Source organism: Gossypium raimondii, chromosome 7, assembly GCF_025698545.1.
Source record: "Gossypium raimondii isolate GPD5lz chromosome 7, ASM2569854v1, whole genome shotgun sequence".
NCBI classification, from domain to species: domain Eukaryota; kingdom Viridiplantae; phylum Streptophyta; class Magnoliopsida; order Malvales; family Malvaceae; genus Gossypium; species Gossypium raimondii.
The window spans coordinates 47,414,457-47,427,321 of NC_068571.1; the positions used below are offsets into that span (position 1 = coordinate 47,414,457).

General features: G+C 31.3%; 1 protein-coding gene across 1 annotated transcript; it reads left to right on the forward strand.

Moving 5' to 3' along the window:
• Positions 1–851: 851 nt before the first annotated feature.
• On the forward strand, positions 852–9,090 carry LOC105786487 (protein PLASTID TRANSCRIPTIONALLY ACTIVE 10). The gene is made up of 12 exons (XM_012612946.2): positions 852–1,642; positions 2,426–2,485; positions 2,573–2,602; positions 2,700–2,773; positions 4,932–5,013; positions 5,121–5,194; positions 5,360–5,426; positions 6,104–6,196; positions 6,432–6,608; positions 6,692–6,742; positions 7,370–7,521; positions 8,385–9,090. Exons 1-12 carry the CDS (start codon positions 896–898, stop codon positions 8,827–8,829), a joined length of 2,052 nt encoding a protein of 683 aa, XP_012468400.2. The 5' UTR covers positions 852–895; the 3' UTR covers positions 8,830–9,090.
• The last annotated feature ends 3,775 nt before the right edge of the window (positions 9,091–12,865 follow it).

Here is a 12,865-nt window from a genome sequence, read left to right on the forward strand (position 1 = left end):
CTCTTCTTTAATCAATCATTTTTTATTTCAAATGGTAGATAAATCGAACAAAGCATTACAAAATGAAAAAAAGGAGGAGGACAATGTGCATTTGAGCTCTGCTGGTATGAAGGATAAATCGAAGGTTTTGGTTCTAGAAAATCGGGCAAGCTAAGTGAAGAAGGTGGAGGAAATGGCGAATATTGAAGAGAAGGTTAAAGAATCGATAGCTATAAAATAAAGTAAGGCTGAAGAGATTAACCTATTTGGATGGGTAATGTGTTGCGGTTAGTGTAAAAATAGTTGTGATGGTGAGATTAAATATTATAGTGATATTGTAGCATGAGAAAGAAAAAACTAAACGCACGTGCATCCAAAGAAAATGAAGAGTTGTCAAAAGCTTTTGTCACTGGTTGTTTGGAGTAAGAGAAGAGGTTGGCAAGCTCTATGAAAGAGTATCTTAATTAAAGTCGCTAAAATGAGGAAAAAATTTAGAGAGACTAAAATAGGATAAACTGTATTTTGAAGTGATATGGATGTAGTTTATTCTCTTTCTAATATTTTCTTGTGATGGTATTTAATCATTGTTTGTTGAAGTTTTTAACTTTGTTGACAATGCACTGAATAATTTTTATTATATATATTTTAATTTCAAAATAATATTAATTTATTAAGTGCTTTCTATTTTAAGATTCATGTTTAATGTTCGTGGTTGTCAAGGTTCGAACTTAATTATAATAAAAAGTAATTTCTTTTTCCAAATGAATGAAAGAATAATATGTTTTGATGGAAAACCATAGGGACTAAAACCATAATTGAACCAATTATAACTTATCCATTTATTGGATAAATTTTTAAACAAACGTTATCCATTTCCCTCCATCTCACGACGCTCTTCCTTGGCCAAATCCGAAAGATGCAAATACTTCAAACCCCTATTTTCTTCTCATTCTCTAAACCCTTAAACCCTTCATCACCAAAACCCTCTTCTTTTAATCTCCCAAATCCCCGTTCCTTCCCTTTCTTCTTCAAAACCCATTTCCCCAAACTTCCATTTACCCCAAAATCCTTCAGCTCCGACGAATTCCCCGTCGACGAGACCTTCCTCGAGAACTTCGGTCCCAAAGACAAAGAAACCGAGGACGAAGCCCGTCGCCGGAACTGGATTGAACGAGGATGGGCACCATGGGAAGAAATCCTAACCCCAGAAGCTGATTTCGCTAGAAAGTCACTCAATGAAGGTGAAGAGGTCCCTCTCCAAACCCCTGAAGCTATCGAGGCTTTTAAGATGTTGAAACCTTCTTATAGGCTTAAGAAGATGAAAGAAATGGGGATTTCTGAGGATGAATGGTATCGAAAACAGTTTGAGATTAAAGGGGATATTCCTGATCCTTTGGAGACGTTGTGGACGGGACCATTGGCGTTAAGACTCGTGCCGCCACGTGATTGGCCGCCTAGGGGATGGGAAGTGGATAGAGAAGAGCTGGAGTTTATAAGGGAAGCGCATAAATTGGAAGCTGTGAGAGTGGATTTGGAGAAAGTGGAGAAGGAGGTTATAACTGGTGAAGCAGATATGGAGTTGGATAGATATAAAGTGTTTTTGAAGCAATATAAAGAATGGGTCGATGCTAATAAAGATAGATTGGAAGAGGAGTCTTACAAGGTTTGCAATCTTTTAAACGACTTAACTTTTTTTTCCTTTCTTTTTGGTTTTGGGTGGATTGGGTGTTTTTTGTTTAAAACTTTTGGCAATTTTGATTAATCCATTTGAAGTGGGGTTACAATGAATTTTACGGTTAAAGTATTTCATTGAACAGGCATTTAAGTGAAATTAATATTCTAAATCTTAATATTTTGTTGGCATTTGATGCTCTTAACTTTGTGAGATCAATAATGAACTGATATAATGAATTCTAGCTTATCAGGGAAGAGAAAAATGGGCTAAAAGCATCATTGAGTCCCTTGTACTAAGAGTCGGATTGCATTTTGCCCCATCCACTTAAAATAATATCAAATTAGTCCTTGTACATTAGATTAAAGAGCAAACTAGTTGTTCTGTTAAAAATTCTATCTATTTCTACTATTAAAATTAGTCCCTATATGTCTAAATGAGATACACATAGCATGCCTAGTGAAATTGTTTGGTTATTTCGTTAGTAATGTCAGTTTTTAGCAATAGAACTGGATGAAATTTTTAACAGAAAGGATTAGTTTGCTCTTTGATCTGAAGTAAAAAGGCTAATTTACTCATTTTTTGAGCAAAAGGGGCAAAATAAAATCTGACTCCTAGAATAGAGGTCTCATGGTACTTTTACTGAAAAATGGGTTTTCTTATAGGTTGATATGCTAACAAGTTTCTGTGCTGGGTTTATATATTGGGTTTATATTTCTCTCTATATATTGTTAAGCCCTTATATGCTAGTTTGGTTCCTGTTTGTTGATGCAGTATGACCAAGATTACTATCCTGGTAGGAGAAAAAGAGGGAAGGACTACAAAGAGGAAATGGTAATTGAATTGCCCATTTTTTTTTCCAAGTTGTTCTAAACTATATATAAAGCTATTGATGATGCATCATTTATTGTATTTTGACAGTTGGAGCTTCCGTTTTATTATCCAGGACAAGTAAGTTTCCAAACTCGTTGTTTCTTATGGAAAATGCTTTTCGAGTTTAAGGATCACATAAGAAAGAACTGATCTTTGATGAATAATTTCTTGATAGATTTGTGAAGGTAAAGTGACTACCTTACACCTATATCAAGGAGCATTTGTCGACATAGGTGGTGTACATGAAGGGTAATTGTCATCACTTGATCTAATGTTGTTAGTAATTTCACCAGATTCTAAGTTTTGATCTTTTACCTTAAATCACTTTTGCTATAAACTTTCTTACTGTGTCTATCTTAAAGACCTTTATCTAACCAAGATCACAATTACCAAAATAAATCTCTTCTAAAGGCTAGAGCTCCCTATTCATTCACCATTGGATGTGTTCTTGTCTTCAAATATGTGTGCTTTTGTGCTCCTTCCATCAATCCAATTATCTGCATTCCTACTATTATTTAATTTTAGCTTGCTAGTAATAGGAAATTGTGAGATTCTTAGACCTTTGGAACTCCATGTGGCATATTGCGGTAAAAGTACCATAGAGGCCTCTGTACTAGGAGTCGAATTACATTTTGCCCCCTCTACTAAAAAATGGGCAAATTAGTCTCTGTATGTTAGATCCAAGAGCAAATTGGTTTTTTTGTTAAAATTTTCATCCAATTTTGCTATTAAAAACTGGTCCCTGTATGTCAGCATGAGGTACATAGGGAACACCATATGTCTAGGGGTGAGTGTTCGATCGAATCGAATCAAGTGAAAAAAGTTCGAGTTAGTCGAGCTGACGAATCTTATTTTATCAATCAAACTCAATTTGAAAATTTTTCGAATTGAGTCGAGTTATACGAAATTCGAGTCAAATCGAATATATTTGTTCTAGTTAAATTAAAAAAATAAATCAATTCAAAAATAATTATAAAAGTTTTGTTTTTAAAAATAATCATAATCAAGTGTACATGATATGCTCAATAAAGACATAGATGAAAGAATTAAAGATTCCCTTCTTTGAATAAAGACATTTTATGCAATTATGACTCTTTGAGCTCTGAAGTGCCATTTTCTATTTTCAATGCTAGATTCAACTTGTCTTATGATGGTGAAATTTTTTACTTAATGGTACTTTGCCTCCCCCTCAAAGATAGTATTCCTCTAACATCAGATATAGGATATTTATTGTCATATAATTTTTATTCTCAAAAGACATGTTTTAATAGTCTTGGTAATGGAAGTGAGGTTCCATAACCTAGACACAGATACGATTCTTTGAGTTAATGAGAAGTTATTTGTAGTTCATTAAATTGCAGAGCCACAGGGTCCAAAGTTAGCTCTAACAGCCAACTTCATCTTTGTGGCCCGTGACTGGGAAAGCTGCTCCAGTTAACCAGTTTTCACCAGAAACTTTAAACCATAAAGTTTTAATTCTCTTATATATTTCTATATATAAGTTTAGAAACTAAAGATGCCATTTTAACTCAAGTTTAATTGTTGTCTTATTTGGGGTACGGATTCAGTTATACGAAACACAGGATGAAGTTAAAAAACTTTAAAACGTTAAGTTTTATAGCAAAACAACGTCGGGGGTGGGGGTGGTTACAGAAATTGAAATTAACCCTAAATCCAAAGCGACATCGTTTTGATAATTCGGTTTTAGTTATTCGAGTTGTAAAAATTCAACTTGATTCGAACTCAAAAAACCGACATGCTTATTCGAATTGACGTGAAAAACCGAGCAACTTGATTCAAATAACTTGAAATTTGAATTTTGTATTCTGTTTTTTCGAGTCGTTTCGAGTTTTGCTCACATCACTAGCTAGTTATTCTATGAGCCATACCAATTTTTAACAATAAGATGGATTAAATTTTTAACAAGAATAACCACTTTGTTCTTTAATCTGATGTACATGGACTAATTTGCCCATTTTTTTTAGTAGAGGGAGCAAAATGCAATTTGACCCCTAACACAGGGGATTCCATGATACTTTTACCAGCATATTTCCAAGGCAATACATCAATTTTGAGTGTACATTTATTTAACTATATGATCAAGAATGATCTCAAATATTATGCTGTAGCTGATTAATGGCTATTGTAGAGGCTTGATTTGCTATATAGGTGATTTGATATCAATTAGTTCTATTGTTAATTACTTGATATTTGATTTCAGACATGGCTAGTTAGCTAGATTAAGTCTATGTTTAACTGTGTGGGGTACCTACTAGATTAATATGTATCAATTAGTTCTATTGTCGATTACTTGATCTTTTATTTCGCACATGATTAGCAAAATCAAGTCTATGTTTAACTGTGAGGATTTCCTACTAGATTAATATGTTGTATTTATATATTTCAGGTGGGTCCCGATTAAAGGTAATGATTGGTATTGGATTCGCCATCATATAAAAGTTGGTATGCATGTTATTGTTGAAATTCTGGTGAGTATTTTCTGCCTCTTCCATTTTCTTCTAATAAACTTCCTATTCAAATTAATGAAGAATCTAGTAATTTTATGTCACTTAACTACATTTTACCCTTTCTGCAGGCCAAACGAGATCCTTACCGGTTCAGGTTTCCTATTGAAATGCGTTTTGTTCATCCTAATATAGACCATCTGATGTATGTAATTCTGGACATTGGTAGTTCTTTCTTCTATTATATGGTCCATGTGATGTAAAATGGAAGCCACCTGCCATCTAATATCACTAGGAGTTCATAGTGTTGCTTAAGTTTATTACTTTCCAATTTTCCTCTTTGTTTTCTGATTTGCGTCCTTACTTCCAGATTTAATAGATTTGACTTTCCACCTATATTTCATCGCGATGAGGATGCTAATCCAGATGAGTTACGGGTATGTGCCTTGTTGCATCATATCTGTTTCAATTATTTTTTTCTGTATTTGAATCAAACTCATTGAGAGGTAAAAGGACCACAAACCCCCCTCTGTACTATATGTGGATTGCATTTTAGCCCTTCTACTGAAAAAATGGCTAAATTTGTTATTTTACCTTATATGTAAACACCAAAACAAACATTTCACGGTGCAATTTTAACAGAGGGGCTGTTTTGCTCACTCATCTAACGTAAGGGACTAATTTGCCCATTTTTCAGTTGAAGGGCTACAATGCAATCCAGGATATAGTACAAGAGGTTTTCTGATACTTTTACCCTCATTGAGACCATCTTTTATGGTGTCGATATGGGAGAAATTCTGGGTTCTCCTCAACTTTAGAATTGTTATCTTGATTTGTTTGGTTTTTCAAACATACATTTTACAACTTCATATTCACTCTCTAATGATGGTTTTGCCCATCTAATTTGTTTGTATGGATGGTGGGGAAAAGACCTTCTATACCACCATTTCAAAGCTGTTGTTCTAGTTATTCAATTAAAATGACTTCAAAAGATAATGCAACTGAGCTATTTAGTATCCCCGTGTGATTTTGTTTCGAGATTATTCTATTCATTTTCTGGAATATCAAATTTGTACCCTGATTATACTTCAATCTCATTTCATTCCTTCTGCAGCGGGATTGTGGGAGACCTCCTCTTCCTAGAAAAGATCCAGGCACTAAACCCGAAGTGGAGCCCCTGTTGTCAAATCACCCTTATGTTGACAAGGTAATCCGACAGTAATGTCTTCATTGATAATTTGTAGTTTGCTTGGTAATAGTTTGTTCATGCATGTGCATGAATGCATGCCATGTCTATGGACATTGCGAGAGCTGATGAACCTTCTAATGATAACATTTTAAATACCCATGTTAACAATTGAATGTTATTATCACCCACCTGAACGCTCAAAAAGAACAAATGATCATTCTTGTTACAAGACCTGTTTTTGTCTGTCATGCAGTTGTGGCAGATCCATGTTGCTGAGCAAATGATTTTGGATGATTTGGAGGCAAATCCGGAGAAATACAAAGGTAAAAAGCTATCGGAATTAACTGATGACGATGACTATGATGAAGAAAACAATGTTCAATATACCAAAGTTCGGTACAAGAAAGGTCTTTTACCAAAAATGATTGTGGTGAGCTTTTCTTTAATTGAATTTCGATATGGACCAAATTTCTGCTTATATCTATCTGCTAATATGGTCATATTTCTTGATAGAAAACTAGTGTTAAAGAACTCGATTTGGAAGCTGCCTTAGCAGAGCGTGAGGTAATTATTTCTTCGTTTTCTGCTTCCTCTATTCTTGACGTTTTTCTAGTTTTTGCTTTAATATTCGAGAGAAATTTCTTTTTCACCTTAACAATGTTACTCGATTTCTTCATTTTTCACATTCAACACCAAATACATGTTAAAACTTTTTGGTAAAAGGACCTCTCCAGTCCCTGTCAAAAAAATTGGAGTAATTTAATCCTATCAATTTCAAAAGTGAGCAATTACAGACAATTAATTGAAGTATTGTGGGTTGAATTTGTTAAATCATGACCAAATCGATAGAATGTGTAAATTTTGGGAGCTAAATTTATTACTATACTGGCCAAATTTATGTAAAATTGGCGAAAAACATTAATATTGTAATTAATTGTTCTTAGTTGTCCACTTTTGAAATTGATAAAGATAAATTGCTCCAATCTTTTTGAGAGGGACGATTTTCTCAGTATTGAAATTGAGAAGGACTACAGAGCTCTTTTTACCAAACCCTTTTTAAGAAAAAAAAAATCAAACATATCCAAGACTAGTAACGTATAAATCTTTACAAATTTCTGTTGTTTTCTTTGAGTTGCCACATAAATGAACTTTGGGCAGAGGTTTTACCTTTTTCCCTTGAATCCGGTACAGCATCACAATAAACTCAGAAGAGAAGCGAAAGAAAGAGGAGAGAAATATAAGATCAGCCAATTCAGGCGAAATATTGAGATGGATGAATACGACTATATACATTGGCGTCGATCGTTTGAGGAAAGAGAAGCTTTAATCAGAGACATCAGCTGGTATTTATTCCCATTGCTCTTTTTTCTTCTTCTTCTTCTTCTTCTCCTTTTTCTATATAGATAAATTACAACTGGTGAAAGACTTTATCGTATAATGGCGTATTTTGTATTAGTGCTATTTCAAATGATGCATTATCAAGATACTTGAATAGTAAGAATCAGGGTAATATAACAGTGTTTTACTCGTAATAGAATTATTGTCGTTTCCATCTGATTGACCAACTGCATTGATACATTATCTTTTTGGTAAACTGCAACCAATGTACGTTTTGGCTATTCAACTTCAAAAAATTATAAAATGGTCACTGAATTATTCGGAAGATTTTATTTAAGTCACTAGGCTATTAAGTTTTTTTCAAAAAGTCCTACTAGCGAGTTCCAAGTGATGATTTGATGATCAATGGGTGGATCAGTATCCATCAACGAGTAGAAGAGCATATCTTAGATTCAAGACAATCTAACGGTTAGTGCCGGAGATCGGAGAAGAAAGTTGTTTGAATTTTGATTCGTTTAAAGCTGTTTCATGAAAAAAATTGAATTGTACAAGAGAAGTGAATGAAGAGCTTTCAATTGATGTAGACGGTGCGAACAGAGAAGGCTATACAATAGCAATTTTAACAACCAAATGACTCAAATGAAAACTTTTGAATAGTTTAGTGATCATTTTGTATCTTTTTGAAGTTAAGTGACCAAACCGTAAACTTACTAATAGTTTAATGACTTTGAGTGTAGTTAATTCTTATCTTTTCCATGAAAAGATTGTATTGGGAATACCGAATCCAATTCCTTCTGATTCATTCTGCACTACGTCGTGCTTACAAATACATGTCTTTGCTTTCTACTGATAGACTGATTTTACACAGCCGTCAAGCTCTTGGTTTGCCATTGGAAGAGCCAGGAAGATATAAAGATGCGAGTTTTTTTGGGAAGGATCAATACGATCCTTCAAATCCTTTGTACCGGTATGATTACTGGGGAGAACCCAAGAACTCAGAAAAAAGCAAACAAGAACGGATGACAGATGCCCACAACAAATCTATTGTCGGAAAAGGCACCGTATGGTACGAAATGTCTTATGAGGATGCCATCAAGCAGAAAATGCAAAGAGAAACCAATTCAAAAGGAACAATGCAAATGGAAGCTGATGAAGATGAGAAGATAGATCAAGTAAGTGATTCTGATTATGATTCTGATGATGATTTTGATTTCAGCATTTTAAGTGATTCCAGTTTTGAGTTCCCAAATCAACCTCTTGTTAATGGGACTGAATCTTCTAGCATATCAGATGAGGGTATGTTTGAGAATTAACGTGAATAGTTATGTTAATTGGACTGGGGTGTGAAAGTTGGGACACGATTATGTTTGAGAACTAAGTCTCTTCATGTATTTGAAGGATCGTTAGGTAATCATGTATACCGGATACGGATATCAAACACGCTTATTTCGCAGTCATAGTAACATAGAGGATCATGCTATAATTGATGTATAGTTTACAGTTTGAGAGCTGGTGAGCTCAATCAATGTATGGATGATAAAATTTTGATCCAATTTAGAACAGTTTTACCCTTCTTTTCTTGTTCTACGAATAGTAGACGTTTACTTGTTTCGGTTAAAACTGAGTTTATCTTGGTTTTATTATTTAGTAAGATTTTTTTAATTTTGGCTAAAGTATTAAAAAAATCATTCGAAAATCAATTGGGCTCTTAGTTAAAAACTGCAATCAATTGGACTTTTAATTCAAAAATGATAATCTATTAGGCTTTTCGAATTGTCATTTCCGTTAAGATTTTTGATGGGCACATTAAAATTTTGATGATGTATGTTGATGTAAAAAATATTGATGTGAATGGCTTATTTGATTTTTAATTATTTTATGAGGGTTTAATTGACTTTTTATAAAAATTATTTTAAGAGGATTTAATTGATTTTTTAACTATTTTAGGACTTAATTGTTTTTAGGGATAATATAAAACTTTTAAAAATTATAAAATTATGAAAATAACTTAGAAATTATATAAAATGAAAAAAAATGAAAGAGTTAAAATTATTATAAAAGTTTTAGCCTAAAAGTTATTAAAATATTATAAAATTTTTGAAAATGATAGAAAATCTATAAAACTATTAATTATTATAAAATATTATAAATATGTTATGGAAAAATGAGAATATTAAATAAAATTTAAAAATATTAACGGAAATCACAGTTCGGAGGGCTTAATTGATTGTTATTTTTAGATTATGGATCTAATTGATTGCACTTTTCAATCAAGGATCCAATTGATTTTCGAACTATTGTTAAGGGCTTTTTAGTACTTTAGAGTTTCATTTTAAACGATAATTTTATTCTTTGTTTAAAGATTTCAATTGAATTTTATTCTTTACTTAAGGATTTTTATCATTTTGATCCCTATTCTTTTACTTTGAACATTTAATCTTTTATTTTTAGTAAAGTATAATAATAAATTTAACTTTTATTTATTTCTTTTGATATTTTGATCCTAATTTTTTCTTTTTATCACTTTGGCCCTTAATTTAATAAAATAAAATAGTAAAATTACATTTTTAGATGGAAAAATTGACTAACTATTAAAATTATAATTCTGACGTGCAATAAAACCTTAAAAAAAATATTCATTACTTACAGTGCGCAATATCATTGTCAAGCAGTAGAAACCAAATAAATAAAGCAAGTACACTAAGTGCAAATACCATAAACAAAAGAATGTTGTGGCTTCTACCACATCAGTTCACAAGAATCATTTTCAACGTTGGATTAATCCTAATTTAGAATTAATAATACAAATGTACCCTTAGATTTAGGTTTAGTGCTAAAATGCACAAGAGTCACTATCCCACCTTCCCTGACACTTCCTATACTTATCAACCTCATACTTAGCTATTGTGGTTGATCAAAAAGTTTTTACCTTGAACTAATCTTTGGTAATGGTTTTGGATTGGAGTGAGGTGGTTATTGCTAAATTCATCATCTCCATCATCCGCCTCGCTCACTATAGATGTATAATCTTGAAAACCACCACCACTTTCATGAATGCTAGATGCATCTATCATCGCCCTATCCCACCTTGCTCCGCTTTAATTTAATTTTGACTATTTATCTTTAATATTTTTTAATTTTTTAAAGTTGAGTAAATATATTTAAACATAATTTTTTATATTATGTTATTATATTTTTTTTCTCTTTTAATAGTTTATATATACAAGGATAAAATGGTAATTTTAAATAGTGGAGCAGGTCGAACAAACAATTACCATAATCGCTCCATACTTGCTATAAAAAAAATCCACTCTAGCTTACCCCACCCTACATCTAATTTTCCAAATAAATAAAAAAAATTGAAATCCATCAAGCAGTTCAAGTTTTACCATCTCTAGTAACCTCTAACTAGATTGCTAGCGTAAGGGACTGGTCGATGTCGAAACCGACAAAAATAAAATCCAAGTCCCAATAAATAAATAGACTGACATATTATATAGTTTAAAAGTTTTATAGTTTAGGTAAACTATATTAATAGTTATCCAACTATTAATAATTTTTTTAAGTCATTCAATTATGAAAAGTTATAAAATGATCACTTTTTCTTTTTTGGTCACCAGTTGTTAATTATAAACGGAAGATTACTTGGAAGCTTTTAAATTTGGTATAATAACAACTTTAACCATCAACATTTATATGTTGTATCAATTTAATCTTAATTTTAAAAATTATTCTTCAATATTTACCCATTTTATAGTTAAATAAAGTCTAACTCCCCATAAATAAATAAATAAATAAATAAATAAATAAATAAATAAATAGACAAACAGATTAGATAGCTGAAAATTAGACGTAAGTATGGTGTGACTTGGTGGTGGGGTTGGCCAAAATTCCATAATAGGCCAAGCATGGTAATGTGTAGGAAATTAAAGGTTTTAAACTGTAAAAAGCTCTTAATTAAAGAAAAAGTAATTAAGTCCCTGTTTTTTTTTTTGCATTCACTTGGGCACTTGAACTTTTATAATGTATCAAAAAGACCCTTAAATTTTTACAAAAAAAAGCAATTAAGCCCTTACTTTTTTTTTTTGCACTCAATTTGGCACTTGAACTTTCAAAATGTATTAAAAAGGCTCTCAAATTTTTTTCAAAAAAACACAATTAAGCCCCTGCCCTTTTTTGCACTCAATTGGGTACTTGAACCGCCCTTAATTTTTTCAGTTAAAGCCACCACGTGTCACAATCATAGCTTGACATGTGGCAAAAAAATGATAAAAATAAAAATTAATAAAAGTTATAAAAATATTAAATTTTAATAAAAATATAAAAATATAAAAATATTTAAAGTTTATCTAAAATTAGAAAAATTACAAATTGTAAAAAAATTATAAAAATTCTAAAATTTTATTAAGATCATAAAAAAATTATAAAATTTTATAAAGTCGTAAGAAGATTATAAAAAATTTAAAGAAATATAAAATTAAGTAAAAAAATAAAAGTTATCGTACTAAAAGAAATATTTTATAATGTTTCCATAAATTTTATTGGTTTTTATTTTTAATCAATTTTTGCCACATGTCACGTTGTGTTGCGACATATGATGGCTTTAACAGAAAAAAATTGGGGGTCATTAACTTTAATAGTCAACGGTTAATGTTAATAGTTAAAGAGCCTTTTTTATGCATTTTATATATTTTTTTAATTTTTAATAAATTTTATAATTTTATTATAATTTAATAATTGTTATAATTTTTATTGATTTTTATTTTTTATAATTTTTTTCCACATGTCACGCCATGATTCTAACACAGGGTGACTTTAACTGAAAAAAATTAGGGGCAGTTAACTTTAATGGTCAACTGTTAGCATTAACTGTCAAAATGCCTTTTTGATGCATTTAATAGTTCAATGAACCAATTGAATGCCAAAAAAAAAAATAGGGGCTTAATTGCTTTTCTTAAAAACATTTGAGGGCCTTTTTGATACATTTTGAAAGATCAAGTACCCAATTGAATATAAAAAAACGGAGTTTAATTGTTTTTTTCTTTTAATAGTTTGAAGGCTTTAAGCCAAAATTAAATTCCATTTAGGAAATGGAAATCTTATCTGAAATGAATTTGAATGTCATTTTCAGAAATACTTATTTTCCAGTCAACCAACCACTTTGATCGGTTAAAGTAAATGTTCCCATCAATCCAATTAAAGAACCCAATTCCAATTATAAATTAACACATCTAAACCAATCCATTCTAATTTGATTTCTCTTCAAAAGGAAAATAGGTTTTATTCTGCTATTAGTTCCTGTATTTTGTGTAAGTTATGAATTGTGTTTCTTTACTTTTAAAATTTTGA